This window comes from Cibotium barometz, chromosome 7, assembly GCF_041138505.1.
Source record: "Cibotium barometz isolate CiBa-2024 chromosome 7, ASM4113850v1, whole genome shotgun sequence".
NCBI classification, from domain to species: Eukaryota; Viridiplantae; Streptophyta; class Polypodiopsida; order Cyatheales; family Cibotiaceae; genus Cibotium; species Cibotium barometz.
This window is the reverse complement of record NC_141052.1, coordinates 28680405-28702097: the sequence shown is the minus strand read 5'-3', so window position 1 is coordinate 28702097 and position 21693 is coordinate 28680405. Positions and strand designations below refer to the sequence as shown.

General features: G+C 44.5%; 1 protein-coding gene across 4 annotated transcripts in view; it reads right to left on the bottom strand.

The window, feature by feature from the left end:
- LOC147636857 (uncharacterized) overlaps nucleotides 1-21693 on the bottom strand; it is a 32749-nt gene that overhangs the window by 3208 nt on the left and 7848 nt on the right. For 2 of the 4 annotated variants that reach the window (XM_086800418.1, XM_086800420.1), the window contains 9 exons: nucleotides 20551-20670; nucleotides 18377-18518; nucleotides 17604-17774; nucleotides 15543-15695; nucleotides 7097-7203; nucleotides 4755-4845; nucleotides 4472-4613; nucleotides 1252-1408; nucleotides 765-881 (listed from right to left, as the gene is read on the bottom strand). In XM_086800418.1, the coding sequence (XP_086656544.1) occupies nucleotides 765-881; nucleotides 1252-1408; nucleotides 4472-4613; nucleotides 4755-4845; nucleotides 7097-7203; nucleotides 15543-15695; nucleotides 17604-17774; nucleotides 18377-18518; nucleotides 20551-20670 (1200 nt within the window). The remainder of the gene's footprint in view (nucleotides 1-764; nucleotides 882-1251; nucleotides 1409-4471; nucleotides 4614-4754; nucleotides 4846-7096; nucleotides 7204-15542; nucleotides 15696-17603; nucleotides 17775-18376; nucleotides 18519-20550; nucleotides 20671-21693) is intronic. The other 2 variants (XR_015266272.1, XM_086800419.1) reach the window with 2 other exon arrangements.

Here is a 21693-nt window from a genome sequence, read left to right as displayed (position 1 = left end):
TAGGAGCATCCTTTAGATTTAGATTCCTTCCACCAGCAGGAAGGCTCACTGTTTTGGTGGTGATAATCTTTTCAGAAAAATCACCATATACTAGCTAACCAACCTCTGTGGAATCCAATATGGTCGTGGCATGAGTAGAAGCTATTTGACAGAACTGCTATAGATGTCATCATGAACGTGTATTCAATTTGAGTGAAAATGGTCTCCCTTGAACTTCAAATGGAAGAAAGACTGGAGAAATCTGATGTGGTAAATTTGGTATATCCCGTTGTTGTTCCCCACCTCATTCTGCTCCTCCATGGGAGAGTTCTAATGGTCTAATATGAAAAAAACGGTTATGGATCAGCAAAAGACCTTGTTGGTGCTTTGCTCAGTCATGTGACGGCAACTCCATAGACTAACTCACAAATGGTATTGGTCTGGATAAGACAGCACATTCGAGGACACAGTGCTGCTTGGGAGATTTTTTTTACTTCTAAAAGCATCAAAGTGGGCATATTGATCTGGATATGCAAAGCAGAATGCTACTAGAAAAATTCAGCAGTCTTGGTCTTCTTTTTTTAAGACACGCCTTATTTATGAGCAAACAAAAAGAATAAAAAATAGAGTAAAGTATATGAAATGACATGATAATAAGCTAAACAATAGAGTCAGAAGGTTCAAACAAAGGCCTGGGTGAGTTTACAACCCAGAAGAGATTGCACCTGGGCTGGAAAGCAATTGAAAAAGTTCTTCTAAGGGGTTCATGGGAAAAGAACCAGCACCTTCCTACGTGAGCAAAAAACCAGTCTTTGGTCCAGTCACTCACTCCAACGTTGTAAACCAGGTCTTTATCAGGAAAAATTTCTGAATATCGCAGCCAAAGCCCATATTGCCGATACCTGAGGTCATACAGAACCATGTTTATTGTGCCATGTGTTAGCAATCATAATTTCGAGACCAAGCTTAAAGCTGCTACTTTAAGGGCGGGGGGGGGGGGGGGGGGGGGGGGGGCGCGTGCGCGTGCGCACGCATGCACGCACACAGTTAAGCTATCTACAACCTCATAAGCTGAGTCATAAATCAAAATCCATTCAACTTAGCCTTATCAAAACTCTCAACAATACAAGCTAGTATGAAAAAGTACTTATTTGAGTATACATTTTTTGAATAAGAGTTTTAAAAAATGCATTTCAGTGCCATTTACTGTTTATAAAAACTTTTCTTGTTATACAGGAATATAAATCTCCATCAATATCAAACAGTGTTCACCTTTCAGGATGATTAAGAAAGAGCCTGTTCACGTATTTTGGGTCAGGATCTGGGATGAAGAACTCAGCTGCACTTCGATCAGGTATCCCTATCTCCCACACTGTTTTCCCATCTCTTGGTGCCTCAAAAAGTAGGTCACCAAGATCAACAGATGAACCTAATAGCATGCACCATTCACAGAAGCCAGCAAAGGTTGAAAGGTTTGAGGAGACCAGACAATAATGAACATGCATGATCATCATATTGACATACAAGCAGCTTTTAAATTGATGAAAATGTGGCAGAAGTGTGGAACTGAAAAAATTCATGGTAACATCAAATCGTATTACATGCTGCACTACTCGAGCAGTTATTAAAAGTAAACAAACTACTTATACAGTCAAGCTATGAGGAATCAAAAACCATCTCTAAATGCAGTTTCATAGCCTAAGTAAGAGTGATTATAAGAAGACTGACTCCAAATCACTGTTCAATCATTCCACCAGTTGCTCCTCAATGATCCTCAAAACAAGTGGAGCAAAGTGAAACAATGCATATAAATAGAGTGCAATGAGATGACAGATTTTCCTCGAAACCTGAAGTTGCCCAAGTGCACTGCACATGCCACTTCTACATTTTTTACAACAGAGACAATGATATGTTGTTCATCCAGCATGTTTTTTAACTCACTGGAAATTAGGTTTTGAATGATGACACTGACGGCTAGAATTTTAAAAATGCATGGGGTGTGGTCAAATGGTGCAGCCTTACGGTTCCAACCCTATTGTGGGTTTAAGGAAGGTCAAAGTCCCTCACTGGTTTGCATATGATGTGGAATTTTTCAGTTCAAACGATGGCAAGGGGAAACAGGATGGGTGCAGAGCAATAATCAAACTTTCCCTGTACACTCATCACCAGTTAACATGCCCAGCACAATGTCAAAGATGGAGGAGCATATTGTCTCTCTAAAATCCATCTTAGTTGAAATCCCCACTCCCAACACTTGCCTGCATCCGTTGCACAAGCTGATAAGTGAGAGGATGATCTCTTCAAAGAAGATCATGCACAATGAGTTTTGATGACCATGCCCTGGTCTGAATATCTTAATCAATAATCCCCACAATCTCTTGATGTTTTGAGAGTGCAATAACATGAGTCCTAAACTTAGAGGTACCATCAGGCCATTAACAAAGGTAGTTCTCAATCCATAATTGGGGTTTCCTTGCACATGATTGAACTGAGCACCAACAATAACACAAAAGCAGGGTGCAACACATGGGCCAAAGATGAAGAAAATCAATATACCATAAATAGCATGAATAAACCACATGCAGCTGAAACCACCAAGATAAGCCAAAAAAAAGAATCAACTGGTGGCAATCCTGTTACGTACTTGGATTGTCACATGGGTATCAATATTTCCTCTGATAAGCAGTTTGAGCTTTGCGAGGTTGGGTTTAGCCTCCAGGGTGGCAGGTGTTGCTGGCCATACCACCTAGTTTGCATCTTGCTAGTGTTATTCTCATGGATGCATAGGACAACCCAGGAGATTAGTTAGGAATTCCCCATGGTCCAGGATTGATGGCACTGTAGATACTAGGGCTAGTGTTGCTTGGGAAATATGATGAGGGGGGCCTCAACAAAGGCCATGTACAGAACTCAGATCCTAACTTCTGTATTCTCAGGATTTATGTCGATGAGTGGATCCTTGATAGCCACAATAAAAGTGAGAGTCACATAGCAGTTTTCTCCTGATGAGGCTGGCTTGTGCTATATATCAGCAATTTTGCCTTCCTTGGACTGCAGCGCATGTAGAAAAGGCCATCTCGACATCCTTGCAGATATTGGTTGAGCATGTCACCCTGTGGCAGAGGCAGAAAAACAGGAAGTCATGCAACAGAGACTTGCCACACTTGGATAAGCAATACATGGGAAACCCTCGGTGAGAGACTTATCCTTGCTAGAGAGGAGCATGAGCAGCTGTTTGGAGTGCAAGTGCCAAGGATACCATACTAGAGCATCTTTCCACGCTCAAAATGCAGGGTGGATGAAAAGGCAGTTCTTATCAATTTTGGGTCAGTGCTAGGACAGAGAGGGTGTGAGACCACAAAGAATGCACATAGTACTTCATTGTGATCCAACCACTGTGAGACAGCTTGCATGTAGCCTATTCACGGTGGAAACCCATTCAGATGCTTTTTGGTCTTGAAGCAAGACAGAAGATGCCCAGGGAAAACACACACACACACCAATGGATATTTCCCAAACAAAAGCCAAAGTGTGATCTTGACTTCATCGAAAATCTACTCACAAAGGTTCAAATCATCAACTCCATTATGCATAGCATAGACTACATGCTATGACATCCCCACTCACATCATCATCGCATGAGTGTACATGCAGGTTCATGCATAAAGATATGTCACCACAGTAGACAAATCTTTATCAAACTGAGTCTCTATCACTTCTCCGGAGGTCAAGGGAAGACTCAACCATGTAATCCTTCGGATTAAAAGAATCAATATAAATTAGCTGGCCACAACTTGGACGAAGACTTCAAAAGCATGCCCGCTTTTACGGCAGAAATATATACCGATGGAAAGTTCAAGTTGTTTCCCAAACCCAACAAAAACCAAAGTGTGATCTTCACTTCATGAGTGTCTACTGACAAAGCTTCAAATCATCAAATCCATCATGCACAGCATAGACTATGTGCTATGGCATCCCTACTCAATGCCCAAGAGTAGGTGCACATTCATGCAAAAAGATGTTACCATAGCTGAGTTTCCATCACTTCTCTGCAGGTGAAGGGCAGACTCAGCCATTATGAAGGCTAGCACTCAAAAGAATACACACATAAAAAGGATAGCTGGTTGGCCCAACGTAAATCCAAAATGGTGACGATTCCTGTGTGGCCTGCAAGAAGGATGAAATTTCATGGGGCTCCTGCTCACACCCAATAGGAAGAAGCTACACCAGCACTCTCGAGAAGTAACACATAGTTTCACCACAACTAGAATGATTTTGCAATAAGTATAATTGATTGTGGGCTGACCTTGTTAAGTGGTGACTTGCTTTTACAGGTTTTGTCTTTTCTTTTTTCAGAGCGTTTTTAGTATTTACAACCATTCTCTTTTTACACCATGTTTTATGCTTCCACTGCAACCAAATGCTTGGGGCGACCCCTGGCAAAAAGGAGGGGTTTCAGGGGGGATACATAGGGGGATGGCTAAGAACATACCAGCTTGAATTGTCACAACTCCTTCCTTTTTGTAGTCACCGAGTACGCCAGGTACCCAACCATAGAGTTCATAATCCCCAGATCGGATGTTAGGAATCCTGAACAACCCATCTTCATCTGCTTGTGTCCAAAACTGATAACCCTATAGAAAACCACCCTTGAAAACTATCAGAAAATTTTTTCAATGCCTATTTGTACAAAAATAGTTACCTCTCCTTTCTTAGTTACAATAGTCTGAACCCTCATAAAAACAAGTACAGAGTACAGTTTATGAACGAACTACCTTGCTTTCTGTTTGCCAAGATCCCTTTTGCCCAGGCAAAGCCAGCCCTAGAAAAGCTGATCGAGCAGGGGTGATGGGCGGAAATGCAAACCTGAAATTATGCATTACAACTATGATGCACATTATAATTTATAAACATGCTAAAGAAAAAATGAAACCATTATGGTGTAACCAGTACTGGAGCAGGCAAATATAAAATATTTGTACTTAAAAGGAGCACAAATATTTTAAATATAAAGAAAAACCATATAAATCGATTAGGGAAGTATCTTTTAGATAGTTGAAAAGTAAAGGAGAAAAAGAAGACATATCTGAGGTGGTGGGAGGGAAAGCCACAATTGGGGGTAGTAACACCATCTGGGCTAAGTGGGGGCTCCCATCAAGAAGAGGCCTAGGCTCTGAACGCAAATAAAAACTGCCCTGTGCTCCTATACAACAAAGGATTTATACTAAAAATGCTCCCATTTGCTACACAGAGTGTGGATGAGATCTTTCCACACGGCACTGAAGATCTAATAGCACTCCCTTTTCTGGTCTAGGCATGCCAGATATACTAAGCAGTGAAGCTACTGATCATCTCCCACCTATGAGAAGCAATGAAGCTACCGCTCATCTCCCACTTGTATTCTTCCAGGTGATGATGAGATGAGGGTCCAGGAGTAACACCAAACCCCTGCTATCTTCATCATATCAAAGAGCAGACTTGTCTCCATCACCCAGGCAATCAGGTGATCAAGCTGGTGGCAAGACGACCCTAAGCAATCTGTGTGCCTCACCTGTTCCGTGACGGCCCAAAGTAACGAATTAGAAAATCTTACATTGCACCTGTTGTCAAGAAGGCTTCAAGGTGATGACCAGACAACCTTACCCAAGCAACTCTGCAATCCTGTGTCAAAAGCCTCATTTGTGTGCTGTTCAAAATTCCTAGAGGCAGAGCCCGCAGTGCTCCCCTGCTATCCTGGGGCTAAGAAATGTCTCCCAAGTCTCCCCTCCTGGTAGCTAGCACATAACAAATTCTACAAACGTGTTTGAAAGAAAAAGCCCAAAAATCATGATCTACAATGCCAAGGCCCTCTGAGTGAGAGAGGAATGAGGGTGTTCAACAAGAGTTTGGTCTGCTGCCGCTCTTCCCAGACCAGAGATAAGTACGCCATGGTAGTGTGGCACATCTTTGACCACAAAACACTACATGATTTCCTCCAAATAATCTACAAAACTATGTGCTGACAGGTTAGAGCTGAAACACCACAGAATCTCAGCCACAAATAGGTAAATGATAAGGTGAAAAAAGGACAGCCCTATTGGATGGCCTGAGAGTAAGCAAAACACTCGCCCCAGATCCAAGATGGAAAGCAGCCCATTCTCAGCATGGTGGTCTCCAAGAAGACCGGATCCAGCCTGATGGGATCACCTAGTGGGAACCCAAGTGGAAGCGCTAACATGCCTCCATCAACCACTCTCCATCTACCAACGGCACCTGCATTCTCCATCTTCTCTCCATGGAGTAAAGTGACGTATATTTATCACCAATTTAATGGCCTGCCCAGTGTGGGGTAGACTAGTGTGCAAATTACTCCCTGCCAAAAGGCAGGATAGTCTACTCCTGCCCCTCTAAAGGTCAAAAGGGAAGAAAGGGGGGTGTTCAATTCTCCCATGCAGCCTTTCTGTCAACCTATCCCTCCCTATCTATGGGAGGCCTTTAAAGGCTCTATGCACCAATGTCGTCTCATCCATTATGTCACCCTTTGCCCACATTTACATGAAGTCATTTTCTCATCTTTCCAAAAGTATTGCTATCAAACACTAAAACTCGTGTCATCTTTTGCCCACGTTACGCCATGCCGCTTCTCACCGTTCCAAAGTAAAAGGGCATTTTTATTATACACAAGCCTTTCACCAAGGCAATATTATTCAATGATGCCTTGATAAGCCAACAAGAGTAGCAATCTTGCTAGGAATAGATTATAAAAACCTAGCCACCTGCATCACTACAAAGTGTGGCCACTACATTGAAATCTAGTCAACGTCACAATGAAATGTGCCCAATGAACTATGAAAAGTGATTCACAACACTAAATCACGATTCGTTTACACACAAGAATGCCTTCTTGTTCAATGGGGCAGTTGAATGGCCCAAAGGCCAAAATGACCTATGAGACAAAAACGTTACATCATGTCCATGGAATACATCATCACAGTACTGAAAGTAAAACTAAAAGAAAATATCCATAAAAAAACAGAGAGAGAGAGAGAGAGAGAGAGAGAGAGAGAATGAAACTGCAAGGTAAGAGACTATTTTAAAAAGTAAATATGAGATGAAATAGGTTATTATTACAACTGACCAATCTTGCACAAATAACCTTCCACTGACTTCTCCTCTTTTATCCGCTTTCAAGTAATCTTGAGAACTTGGCCAGTCATAAGGCCATGATTGCACTTCATAGAACATCTACAAAGACACAAGCCAAGCTTAGGATTATTCCATTCTAAACAGTAGAAGTAGTAAATGTATTGGAAATAAATCACAATCTGAACCATATCACAATGCACATGAAGAGCAGATTTTTTACACATGCCCTCTGCTCTGTGCAATTGAACCCTATGTAATACTGAAAAGCCAGTAATTAGGCCTGATTGCATCTGCACAACCCATCGTACGTATGATGGTGCATTCCACCTAAAGATGGGCACCAGTTTGATGTCCACAGATTTACTAAAAGGCCACCTTGCTAAATCAAACATAGAAAGAGTGGCAATTCCATTACCTTATCCACCGGATCAGACCTTCAGCCAGAGGCAGACCTCCATACGACAACTTTAGATCCAGGAAATTCTACAGCCACAGAGAGATGCCCCCCCACCACGCGGCGGGCAGCCGATATAGGAATCTTCTTTGAGGTCCTACATTCACCCATTTTGAACATTCTTGATGGATGATGACGATGTCTCCCTATTGTTATCTTCTTTGTACCCACATGATCCCATAATGCTCTCTCATTGTACCAACATGAGCCATGATATCTATAATCTGTATCTTGTATTCATATGTTATCAATTCAAAGATAGTTTTCTTTTCAATTTTCCATGATTCAGTATTCTCATGGATTGCTTTTGGTCTCATAGACCCATTGGGTCTTTTGAAGATGTTAATATTGCTACTCTATCACCTTGTGGCACCATGCCCAAAATGGTTGGTATGATGATGAATGCCTATTTCCCCAGAAACGAGAGTTCTACACTCGGAAAGAGAATGAATAATCGACTCTTCCTAGAACCTAATTGCAAGGACGCTTGGAGAAAACTCCGTGAGCACCGCCCCCCCACACCCATCACATGCTCAGACACTTGGTACTCATATACACACTCTCTCCACCACATCCCCGACTAGCCACCTCTACCCCCCCACCCCGCCCCGCCACCTCCGCTTTCTTCACACCGGGCATGGTACTCACAGGCATCGTAAGCTACATAATGGGCAAGCACCAGATCATGAGGGACTCACCACCAAGTACATGTCCCATGCCGATGGCAAACTGGCACCCTTACTAGCCCACATTCAATAGAGCCATGTGTGACACATTCCCACCTTCCTGGTCCACTAACACCATCACCCCCATCCATCACCCCCATCCTCAAAGCCGTAGATCCAGTTGACCCCAATAACTACATGGCGATCATAATTGGCCACACATTGGCCGAGCTATATGGATCGGTGCTAGAGACAGAGCTCAGTTCTTTTGCAGAGATACAGGGATGTAGGGCAAGCTTCTAGAGGAGCTACTCTACCCTTGACCACATCTTCACCCTTCGAGCCACCATGGAGGAGGGCACAGAACGCCATCAGAGGATCTATTGTTAACTTTCACAAACCTTTTGGTACTGTTCCCTGGGCCCAACTACTTGTTCCCTAGGCCCAACTAGGGCAGTGCCTACAGGACATCGGGGCTCTATCCAACATGATTTGGAGCATTATCACTCTTTATGAGTCAGTCACATGATGGGTGAGAGCCCCAGAAGGTATGTCACAAGAAATCTCTAATACTATTGGTGTGAAACAGGGCTGCCCTTAATCACCCACTCTCTTTGGCCTCACATTGATAAAATCTCAAGCTTCATTGACAGAATAGGCAAGCCACGCACTCCACTTGCAGGCATACTCATTTCCCCCCTACTCTACGCAGATGACATTGTGCTCATATCAGATTCAACGGACGGGCTTCAGAGACACCTCTACAGGTATTATGTACATAGTGAGATGTCACAGTTAACCTTGTTAAAACCAAGGTCATGGTTTTCAACACCTCCCGCCCCTACACATCCGGATTTAGCTGCACATGTAGGGGAACCCAGTGAAGATTGTCACATCATATGTGTACCTCAGAGCTACTTCTAGTGGCCCCCGCTTTACCATGACCATAGCAGCACACACTAGGGAGACACGGGGCTATGCAGCTTTGGCCCTACTTGAGCGACAGTGCTTGCAGGTCCATTTCCATGAGCCTAGGATGAAGGGTTGGCTCTTCGACACCTTCGTCACACCAGCCTTTATGTATGGAGCACCATTCTAGGGACCAGATCTATCAAAGTAGGATTGACAACGTGTGGAGAGGCCCCAGGTCATCATGTTCTCTCGCATGATTCGCAGCAAACCATTGGTCCCACATGCAATCGTTCAGGTATAGTTCGCTACAACCCCGATGATGGTGGTGCACTTTTCAGACAGTTGCCTACCTTCACCGCATCAGCACGATGAGCCCCCTTAGATACTGGAGGCTTGCCCTACAATCCTCACAATAGCTTGCACTTGAGGGTGCCACCGAAGCATGCTACGCCGAGTTTCCACTAGATGAAGGACCCTGCCACACAAAGTCTCACACCAGTTTCATGAGTCTTTAGCAATCCACTTTATCACTTCAAACTTTAAGAGATCAGAGAGGGAGAGAGAGAGAGAGAGAGAGAGGGAGGGAGAGATCTATACACCTTATTGGGTCTATACACCTTATTGGGTCTATACACCTTATTGGGTCCCAAATTACCCACTGAAGGGCCCCCTCCTATTGCTAGGAGTATTTGTCAGAATACGCAGCGGAGATGATGACCTAGGAACACGAGCAAAACGCATGCAGAAAAAATACAGCACAAGAGAGAGGGAGATGTAGGCGTGTAACTCTGCTCTATATACACAAGAAGATCCCGGGTATGATACACAAATGGTATGGGGGCTGGGGGCCTATTTATATGCCCCCATATGAGCAGTCAGCCTGCTGAAAAAGGCACTCCACGACTGCATCAAGTCGGCCAGCAGCATGCAGCCAGTCGGCCAGCACTGAGGGTCCACGACTGGTCAAGTACAGTCGGCCAGCAAATGGATCCTCCTGCCAACTCAGGGCTGCCTCCCAAGCCACAGAAAAAATGGGAAAAATAGGGGAAAAATGCGGAGAGTGGGGAAAAATGATAAAATGATAAAACACCTCATAAGGGCGGGCACACCCACAACAAAGGCCCTGGTGTATAAAACTAGACAGGAGATGACTTCTAACACCCCCTCTCAGCTCCTGGCTGTGAAACCAACCACAGGGAGCTAGGGTGCCGCCTGAGCAAATCCTGAGAGAGCGACTTCGTGAAGAGGTCCACCGTACTGTCCTCCGTCGAACAGAACTCTAGCAAGATGTCATCAGCAACGATCTGTTCACGAACAAAGTGCCTCTGGATGACCATGGGTTCCTCCGGTGGAAGCCCAAACCTGCAATGCAACCTCTGCATCCTCACCACCTCACAAGCAGCATCACAAGCAACCCGGTACTCTGCCTGTGTCCTCGACAAGGCAAAAGATGACTGCCTCTTACTGCTTCGTAAAACTGCTCCTGGGCCTAAAGTAGATCTCCTCGTGTCCGGATCTCCTCCCCAAACTAAGTCACTCCAACCATGGAGTCGGACTCCATCCAACAATCCCCCTCCTGTGTACAAGAGTCCATGATCCTTCGCATGCCGCAGAAACCACAAGAAACGCAATCCTGTCACCCAAAGAGTCATCCGCAAACAATGAGCTCAACTGCCTCATCAGGAAGCTCCCGTCCAATCTGGTGTCCATCAACCAGATCAATGAACCATTCTGCTTCTGAGTCAAAGAGGCATCACACTGCTCACAAGGATCAACACCTGTTACGGTGCAAAAACAAGTCCCGGAAACCTGATGAAGACCACGCAAGGCCTTCTGAAACCTGTCAACCACCCCCTCTGAATTCAGAACCACAAAGCCTGGAGTATGCACCTCCTTCTGCATGTAATCAACTGCCATCTGCCTGGCTTTCCGAAAGGTCCCCGTGGAAAGAACATCCTCATCTACTGGAGGTTCTTTGTCCTGAATACGACGAGACATCAGAGCATAAGTGACCTGTTCAGTTTCCTCTGACTGACAAACGCAAGAACCACCACCATCAGTACTGGAGAGTTCCTGCCAACTGCTGCCATCTACTGGCAAGCTATCCACCATCTGGTCCCGGAAAGCATGTACCTGCAGCGTATCCACACTTAAGTAGCCATTACCAGACTGCCACTCATCACAAACCTGAGGACCTGGAAGAGAGAGTGCTGAAAGCTTGTAAACTCCATTCTCCACTCCGCCTTCCCAAACCACTTGGCCTGTTGTTTTGTCCCGGAGAGCAACAAAATGCTCATCAAACTCCACCCGTACGCCAGTCTTGCAAACCTGATGCACTGACAACAGATGAAAACCAAGTGCCGGAACATACAACACCTGGGAGGAATGCTTCCCCCCTCTGCCATCGGGAACTATCTCCATCCTGCCCTCACTGTGAACTGGGATAGTGGACGTATCCCCAGTAAGAATATGACTAGAAAGCCTGCAAAGATCCTGTAAACCGGAACGGGAAGGAGTCATGTGCCTGGAAGCACCACTATCTAGAATCCACTCACGAGTATCCGTTGTGGAGAGTCCTCCAATCTCCTCCCTGCCAGAAGAAAATGAAACATCGGTGTCCACCACCTCCAGGTGCACAAAAGCCGGAGTCTTCATGATTGCTGCTGAGGAATCTTCACCCTTCTCGGTCTTCCGCTTGGGACACTGCCTCCAATAGTGGCCTTTCTCGCCACAATCATTACAGGTCCTCTCTGCCTTTAGTTTCTCGCGGTGAGTAACGGACTTCTTCTCTGAAGACTGCTCCGACGAAGCCTTCCCTTTGCTCGTGTTACGGCCTTTCGACCGTTGGCCAGTTAAGGCCTCCGAACCTCCACCCTGAGGAGGGTTCGTGAATCGTTCCTCCTGGTCCAGGACCATGGGCACAAGCTCCTCCCACGTGATGGTGTTGAGCCTGCCCACTGGTAATCAAAGACGAGTAAAATGCTGAGTACGAAGAGGGCAAATGTGACAGCAACGTTATGGCAAGGTCCTCGGACGATATCTCCTTCCCAGCCTGAAGAACTTCCTGCTGAAGAGCCTACAGCTTGTTAATATGCTCCCGCATCGTCGACGACTTTGCAGGGTTCATAACCCGCATTTGTACTTCCAAGGAAATCCTCTTCATGGGCGATACCCTGTTGTAAAGAGAAGCCAAATGCTGCCATATACCTCTGGCCAGCGTCATATGCTTTACATGATTGATTACCTGTGGTGTGCAGTTAAGAAAGATAAACGAACAGACCCTGGCGTTGACACGATCCCACATCTGTGTTTGAGCCTCCCGGTCCTTTCGGATTGACGGTAACTCCCCTTCCTCTACTTCCGGCCGTGGAACACCAACGACGACGAAATCAGCGAGGTCGTAAGACTCCATAACAGATTCCATCATAACCTTCCATATGCCGTAGTTGCTCCCGTCCAACTGACGGTCCACCGGGAACGTGGGGAGTGTCGGGATCTTCACATGCCTCTCAACCATCTCAAACAGATCTGCCATTGCGGGGATGTACTCTGAAAAGGGTGGGTGGGTGGGAACAAAGAAGAACCAATACCTGCAAGTGGCTGTCCAGCAAATCAGCCCGCCGTCCTCTTGCTTCTCCTCTTCCCGAACAGTCCAAAACAGTCCACCAATCAGCCACACAACAGTCCCCCTCTTGCTCACACAAATCCCAAGAACTATCTAGAGCCTAGGCTCTGATACCATGTCAGAATACGCAGCGGAGATGATGACCAGATCTAGGAACACAAGAGCAAAACGCATGCAGAAAAAATACAGCACAAGAGAGAGAGAGATGTAGGCGTGTAACTCTGCTCTATATACACAAGAAGATCCTGGGTATGATACACAAATGGTATGGGGGCTGGGGGCCTATTTATATGCCCCCATATGAGTAGTCGGCCTGCTGAAAAAGGCACTCCACGACTGCATCAAGTCGGCCAGCAGCATGCAGCCAGTCGGCCAACACTGAGGGTCCACGACTAGTCAAGTACAGTCGGCTAGCACCAGTACACACATCCTGATGTAGTCGGCCAGCAAATGGATCCTCCTGCCAACTCAGGGCTGCCTCCCAAGCCACAGAAAAAATGGGAAAAATAGGGGAAAAATGCGGAGAGTGGGGAAAAATGATAAAACACCTCATAAGGGCGGGCACACCCACAACAAAGGCCCTGGTGTATAAAACTAGACAGGAGATGACTTCTAACAGAATTTGCTTTATTTCTATGAAGAGAATGATTGTAGGACTGACTTTGGGGCTGTAGATAAGCCAAACGCAAGACCTTCGGAAGACCAAGAGTCGGACTGACTGGACACTGCTGTAGAAGCGCCAATGATGGCCAATCTTGACGCCAATGCACTCTTCCAAGGGGCTGTAGGAAGGCTGCAAGACTGAGGCTGAGAGAAGGCTGAATTGGGACTGGTCTATGGCTGTGAATATGCAACGATGATGGCTGGCATGCAAGCTGAGATGATGCGTTTTTCTGCAAGAGGGTGAACAGTGAAGAAGCTGCATTTTCTGCCAACAATGAGCAGAGGAGTATGCGCTTCGACCTGTAGATGCTTATTGGATGCTTGAATGCTGAATGAATGCAATCGCTTGCTATTTATATGCATGGACTGGGCTGGTCGGCTGGCTGCTACAGGTGGGCTGCTACATGACTTGCTAAATATATATACCTAGATGAATCCTGGAACATGCCCAAATCCACCTTTTACGAACGTGCATGTTATATACTCATGGTAGTCAACCCACAAGACTATATAACTATCAACTCCATTATGCATAGTATGGACTAGATACTACGACATCCCCACTAACATCATATATATCATATATGCTGAATATAATGGTTTTAATGCTGGTCGACTAGCTAATAATGCTGCCAACTGGATATTAAGCTTGGATAAAAAGGTCTAAGGCTTATGCAATGGATTATATGCTTATGCAATGGTTCATATGCACATGAGATGAATGCTATGCAATGCAGACCATGACCTAATGCAAACCCTGAGACTTCTATTGACTTCTACATGCATGAATGATTCTCTTCAAGTGGGTTAAGGGACTTGACTGACTGACTGACACCATGTGGCTAAGGAAAGACCTATGTAGCTCGTGCCTAACATATCCCGGAGACTAGGGCTTACAATGGGGCCACGGCATACAACAAAATCATATCCTAAAGGGTCTTACTGTTGTACAATGATGGACTAATGATGAGCCATCTTGTCACCATGCACTACAGTGCAGAGTGCATGTGACAAGGACGTCAACTGGACTATTTGGTTTGACCTCCTTAGCCTCCACATACATGTAACACAGCACGTGGATTGCACCTTCGGAGCTCCCACCGAAGATGCACTTCTACACAAATCATTTCCTCAAGCTCACAGAGGATGTCTTCATCCAGCAGCCAAGCTACTTGGGTATTCGCATGTCACATGCCATGCAGATTGTGATTGGCCAGCTATGAGTATCTTCCCACCACCTACGCATGGAGACAAGGCAGGCAAAACGCATATTTAGAGATGGAGAGCTCATACAGAGACCTCAGGAGGAGAGGATCTATAGATTATGCTACACATGGATCGAGACAGAGAAGCACTATGAGATCCGCGGGAGGTACCACTATCTCCGTTGTGAGGGTTTTGGCCCATTATCTAAGCTCGTGGACTTCCCAAACCAGCACTGCCTAGGACTCTTCCTACTACAGCTTCGCAGAGAGTGTCGGCCACAACCACCAGCACCCCTCCTTCCCCAGTAGCCAACCATCACCGGTTTCTTCCCGGTCGTGTGAGGGGATATCGGCGTAGTGGACCCCACAGGTCCACACCACAGGATACCTCAGCTACACCCTGTCCCCACGAGTCACTTCAGAACAGGCTTGCGCGCTCCACAGCCCACGGGACACCAACCAAAATTCTCCCATCAGCTCCAGATCTAGGACATGCTCCGCCGCCATCACGCCACCTTCCCACGTACTGTGACAGAAGGAGACCTCTCGGCCAGATTCAATAACCCCATGCGCAACATACTTGAGAGAGGTGTACCCTGTACTGGAGGATGATGTGTCCCACATGCTTCAGATTCTCATGTACTCCATGATGAGAGTCTCTTGTAATAGTCTTTATACCCTATGTACTTCCCCATGATGGTCATTGTATCAACCTCGACTTTCACAGAGCTGTGTTATTTGTACTTGTTTTATTTTTCTTTTCTATAATGAGACGTACCATGGATATCACTTTGGTCTCATAGACCCTTGGGTCTTCAGGAGGCGGTTAATATAACTTTCTTTCTTTCTCGCGTGCACGTGCACATGCTGGTTGTAAACAAGGTGTACATTGCCTGACTTTGTAACAACATTACCTGTTCTTTTGCATCTTCCCACAAAGACATGGGAGTTCCAAGTGTTGCAGAGTTCAAATAGATGAGAACTGGACCAAAGACTTTTTTCCAAGGCTCACCATTTCTGAACATTGAGAAAAGTGGATCACCCGCATAATGACCACTATGAAACATCTGCATTCAAGAAACAAATTGATATGGTTATTAAGAAATTTTTAAATTACCCAAAAAAAACTGATATCAAAGTAATAAGACACATTAAACAAAAAAATAGTTCTCATTAGAGTTTGGTCAAGAGGACATAGGGAACTTGCACATCATGACTCAAAAAAAACAAGCAAAGATTTACTAGCAGTATTGTGTCTCATTGGCATTCTTTACCCCAGATACTTAGGCCCTAACACAAAGAGAGAGGTTCCCCAATTTACTCTGCACAAAGAGCTACGGATCCTTAGTGAGAGCAATACTAGACTCCTAGCATTCAGTTAAAAAGTGTGGTTATGCACAATGCCCAAGAACCCCAATATGGAGTAGAGCCCATAATTTTTCATATATTGCAGCACGAGAAACGTTGGCATGTGAGAGGAACATTACATAAGCTTTTCATCACGCAACAATCACTACAAGAACATCAAGGCCTATTTATATAGTTGAAATGCACATACTAAGGTCTAAAGTGTTGGCAATCATTATACATGAGAACATTTTTTTTGCATGATAGGCCTGGACGCCTGCTTACCTTTGTAAATATGGAACATTAGAACACAATAGGATAATTGCAGGTTTCTCTCACACCTTGTGTTTCATCTCTTCTACCAAATTTCATGTTTTGCTATGGCACACTAAGTAAATTTTTAGCACTCGTAAAGAAAGGTACATATAGATCACCTATATCTCCTTGCTGTAGAGCCTTGTTGCAGTCTGTTACTCTTATCCATACATTGGCAAGTTTATGAACGACAACTGAATTCTTCATGTTTTGGATGGATTTGTAAACTTTTCAATCAAGAGTAAGTGTCAAGTAGATTCAGATGTTATGGCACCCACTGGGCATTGTAGTTTAAAGGCATGTGCCTCCATTGGTCACTCAGTAAATGCTGGTGCCCCACCCACAATTGAAGAGTCGGAGAAAGGTATTGCATGCCATGTGACATGGAAAGGGTGTCCATGCAATGATGAATAGACAAACACCTTCTTTACTACAATCTGGTCACTGGTGTGACTTTGGTAGTGTCAAGTAGATTCAGATGTTATGGCACCCACTGGGCATTGTAGTTTAAAGGCATGTGCCTCCATTGGTCACTCAGTAAATGCTGGTGCCCCACCCACAATTGAAGAGTGGGGGAAAGGTATTGCATGCCATGCGACATGGAAAGGGTGTCCATGCAATGATGAATAGACAAACACCTTCTTTACTACAATCTGGTCACTGGTGTGACTTTGGTAGTGGCATGTTATGTCCCCAAAGGTCACAACTCGTCTGTTATTCAATGGTGAGTTTACAGGCATGTCTAAGAGTGGCCAGCATAGGGACACTTGGGCTAATTGTGTCTTGAAATTTATTGATTATATGCATGTAAAGTTACCCGATATTAAGGACTCTCTCACCTAAAGTCTATATAAATGAAACATTGGCTCATTGTTGGGAGTTTCCATTAGCTGGAGGTCAAAGGAATCAGAACCCAAGTAAGGCCTTAGCTTAGCTCAAGCCTCAATCCTTACATGCTACCCTGGATGAGCCTAAGTGTTGAACAAACCTCAATATCAGTCTAGCCCAGGCTTGTGAGTGCTCCAAATGAGCTATGTCTACGTGGTGAGGTAGCCAACTCTCGCAACATGGTCCAATAGACGCTATGGCAGTTTTTAATAAGTGGGGCCTATGGAATCTAGATGTCAGCTTTGAGCTTGAAATTCAGTTTTATGAGAACTCGCTGTCTCTTTCAAACTCCTCTTTGTTTTGTCAGACCTGTTTATGTTTGATAAAATCCTATCACAACAACTGTTGAGACATGAGAGAAACTACCTTGCTAAAAATGCAATCACTCTTAACATATCTAATTTCCAGGGCTAAATGACACTTACAGATAAGCTAGTGGGGCCAACATGTGATGTCAAATTTTGCTTCAAGATTCCTCCATTGCGGAACTCGTCACTTGGAGTGATTACCCAAAAACCCATCATTGGATCAAAACTTATCCATCCATGCACTCTATTCTCTTGGTTTTCGCACGAGTATTGATACTTGTCATCAACCTGAAAATTAGCTTTCCAAATCAAATACTCTCCAAAAACAATAAACACCAAAAACAAATTGCAGCACCTTGTTAACTACCTTGCACAAGCAAGTAATACCTAACCCCTTTCAAGATTCATGTAAATTATGAGAACAATCAAGATTTTGATTTTGGATGCACACAAAATGCTCTCAAGTCTTATTCCTACTACTTTTGTTTTTCGATTATATTATCACTCTGCTCACAGATCCATGAGATCATCACTGACTAACACACAACCTTGCTTGCACCTGAACCAGGTTTGGAGGTTCAGGACTGAGTCCAACAGCAATTTTGGCAGTACACACGACTGGTGGTCAAGCTTCACTAGAGGCCCCTAGCAGCTAGCTAGCATCATTGACTTGTATTTTCAATAATCTTGCATTTTTTGTAAAACGTTGATATCCATATGTTTGATGCATGGAATAGTCTTCCTCTCATGTTTTGTAATCCCCACTAATGTGAATGAGGTAAGTCCCTCACTGTGTAGCCAAGTGGTTATAACCAGTGGTGGAAAACCCTCCCAAACAAAAGAAATCTGAGTACGGTAAATAATTATCATTGAACCAGCAGAAAACTCACCTCTCCTTGGAGTGCTGGGTCCTTGGGATGCGTGAGTATGACAGCTTCAGGGTATGCAAGTTCTTGGGAATTATTTGGTTCCCGATCTTCTGGAGAAGGCATCGTTCTTTGCTTATTATCAGCTATTGCCATGTAATGAAATCTGGAACCAAGAAAAAAAATAGCTGACATTGAAACTTGAAATCACCTTGCTAGTGCTATCATCTATGTTGCATAATATTCCAACTGACACCTTGGCAGGCACTATTCTTTTCAATAAGAAGATCTTAACAAGTGGACTGTTTTGGGCCTGAAGGCACTCATGACTCTAGTGCTTTTGGCATGCATAGGTTGGATTTGGAACCATCTTTGTTTTGTGCCTGAAGGCACTTACGACTCTAGAGCTAGAGATTCTCCCTGGTCTTGGGATTATTAACCAGCCTTTGAAGAACCCTCTCACACATCAGATCATGCAATGCACAACAGAAAGGCATAGGGAGAGGAGACCACACTGGTGACAATTTACAGGGGCAAATGTGAAGATGCCATCTCTCATGTTTTCGACTCATTATATAGGGGCCTTGAGCAGGTTGACAGGTGGTCAGAGACAGTTTCTGCTCAGCACTTAAGGAAGAGATTGACAGACAGCCCATCACTCTATTTGTGATGAGAATGCGCAGCATCTGAGTGCCCATGAGTACATAAAGTAACCAAGATGGGCCTCCTCCATTGGTGTGAAAGACCTTCAAAGGCCTCCCGAAGGGAGATCAACAAAAACTTGCCACAAATACTTACTGCAGGATCCTTCGCAACTCAGAGGAGGATCATACAGATTGATACAAATATTTCTCCGATCTTTGTGGGATCTAATTCTGAGATTGGTTGGGCATGTTCTCTCAGAAAGGCGTACCTCTACAGGTGATTGGTATGCATTGGAATGCCTCCTCATCCTTGCTATTCTCTATTGAGAGAGGTTGCAGGATGAGGAGGATGATCACTGATGTGCCAATAATTGAGAGAGGTTGCAGGATGAGGAGGATGAGCACTCATGTGCCAATCATTGATGCACAGCTTCTCCTGGTTAGAATTTGAGCAACAGAAGTATGATATGCCAACTCTCCCCCACACATGGTATAAATTTTGTCTTTAAGACTGACTGTATGGAAACTGATCTATCAGAGACTTGCAGTGGGACTCGAATGAGTGGGGTTGGATCGACGTTTAGCATAAAGGGGGATTGTGTCCATTCATTCTAAGATGATATATTATATACAACTGGCCCTTATTCACCCATATATTGTCTACAAGGTCAGGCCTTTTCCTTCCACGTGGGTTCCCTCTGGGCATCGGAAGAACCATATCACTAGAACTATAAGAAGTTTCTATTGCAAGAGACTGTGGAGTTTTGGCAGAAGCTCTTTTCTTTTTGCTAATAGCACATGATGGACTACAAATCATGGCAATCGGTCCCAGGTGGATTCCCGGCTTTGCCAGTTCTGGCAGAAGCTGGAAGGTCACTCTTTTCTTTTTGCTAATAGCACACATGATGGGCTACAAGTCATGGCAATCGGTCCCAGGTGAAGCCCCAGCTTTGCCCCCGGTGCACCAAATCGACAGTTTCTTCTGGCTGATAGCACATGGTGGGCTAGCAGTAATCTAATGGCAAGCGGTCACAAGTGGAGCTCCAGCATTGCTGGAGGTGCATCATACATACAGAGTTGATCTGGCATTGCATATAGCAATACTGAAACAGGGTACAATTGTGTTGCATATCCTTGTTTAAGGGAGTACTCCTTTCAAATTGTTTGGAGACCCAATATGCTGCATGCTGTGATATTACGAAGGATACACAGTTCACTCTGCATTACCTAAAGTACATTAGGTGTACCCAATATATAATGTTACAGTCATACTAAAAGTTGGTAGTAGAATAACATAATGCAGAGGCACTTACCTTTTCAAGGGACTATGCTAGGAAACTGCATCATCTTGAGGTTTCAATGAATAGAATAGATGTACCCAATATATAATGTTACAGTCATACTAAAGGTTGGGAGTAGAATAACATTATGCGGAGGCACTTACCTTTTCAAGGTACTATGCTAGGAAACTGCATCATCTTTAGGTTTCAATGAATAGACTAGATGTAGGTCTTGTCAATTATTTGTTACGTAATTAAACAAGGCTTCCTGCACCTGTCTTTTCGAAGCTTGAATGCAATACGAGTTTGAATCAAATCAAAGTCTGCCCATCCAGCCATATGTTCATAGATGGCATAACTATAGAATCCATAATTGCCACGAACAAGAACAAACCTGGAAAAATATGAGATCAAAAAATTCACAAAGTCAATCAATGAGAATCTTTGCAGCTGTTTTACTTCTTTTTTTAAAGTCGTAAAATGCTTGATGATCCTACCATGATAGCAAGAGCAACTTTCTATAGCATAGAAGTGTAGGCCAGCTAAGGAATGCAAGAAAAACTTCTTTTTACATTCAAGAGCTGAGTCAAAAGCTCAGAGACCTCAGTGATCAGAAACAATCGGAAGTAATGAGGTGGGGAGGCTTTACCATGTACAAGGGCGATTCCTCCCTTCTACAGTCACTACGGTGAGCAAATGTAGGCAGTAAAAATCCTTTCTACAAAGGGCCTTCAAGTTGTTTGAGATATGTGTCTTGAATGTTCCTGTTTGTTGTGCCCCATGAACATTTTAACTTCAATGTTCACAGGAAAAATGTTTAAACTTATATATGAGGTGTGTGAAGGGCTCCAAAAAATCACTACCAACCACACTAGGCTAGGGGGATGGAGGACTGGAGATGGATGCTTAGTAACCCCATCTTAAACAGCTCAACTAAGGTCTCTTTCATGCAGTCTCACCTAGGGTAGAGGAGAGATGCCTAAATAAATGCTGGATTTGAAAGACACTTGGAAGAACCAGGGAAACTAAGGTTGCATCTGGGGTGCCACTTCAGCTTCACAGGCACAGCCACCACACCCCCCCCCCCCTCCAGGCAGCTCCACAAAGGCATGACAGAACAAATTCCTACCCACAAGGTTGCCCTCAATTCTGTAGCAGCTACCAGTCAACATCCTTGGTTGACAGCCCACCCGTTTCTTGCAGTTTGCATGTCGCTGGCTACCATGTGCCAACCTGCCTCTTGTCAGAAGTTGCAAGCTTTATTCCCCATGGCCACCCTGGCACCTTCTTGCTTCAATGCAAGGTCACAAAATAAGAAGCTTGCCAGTTGCCCCACCCCTTGGGACCTCTCTACACCCTAGGACTTCAGGTGGGAAATGATCAGCAGCCTGTAGCTACATATGGTGTGCCCAGTTCA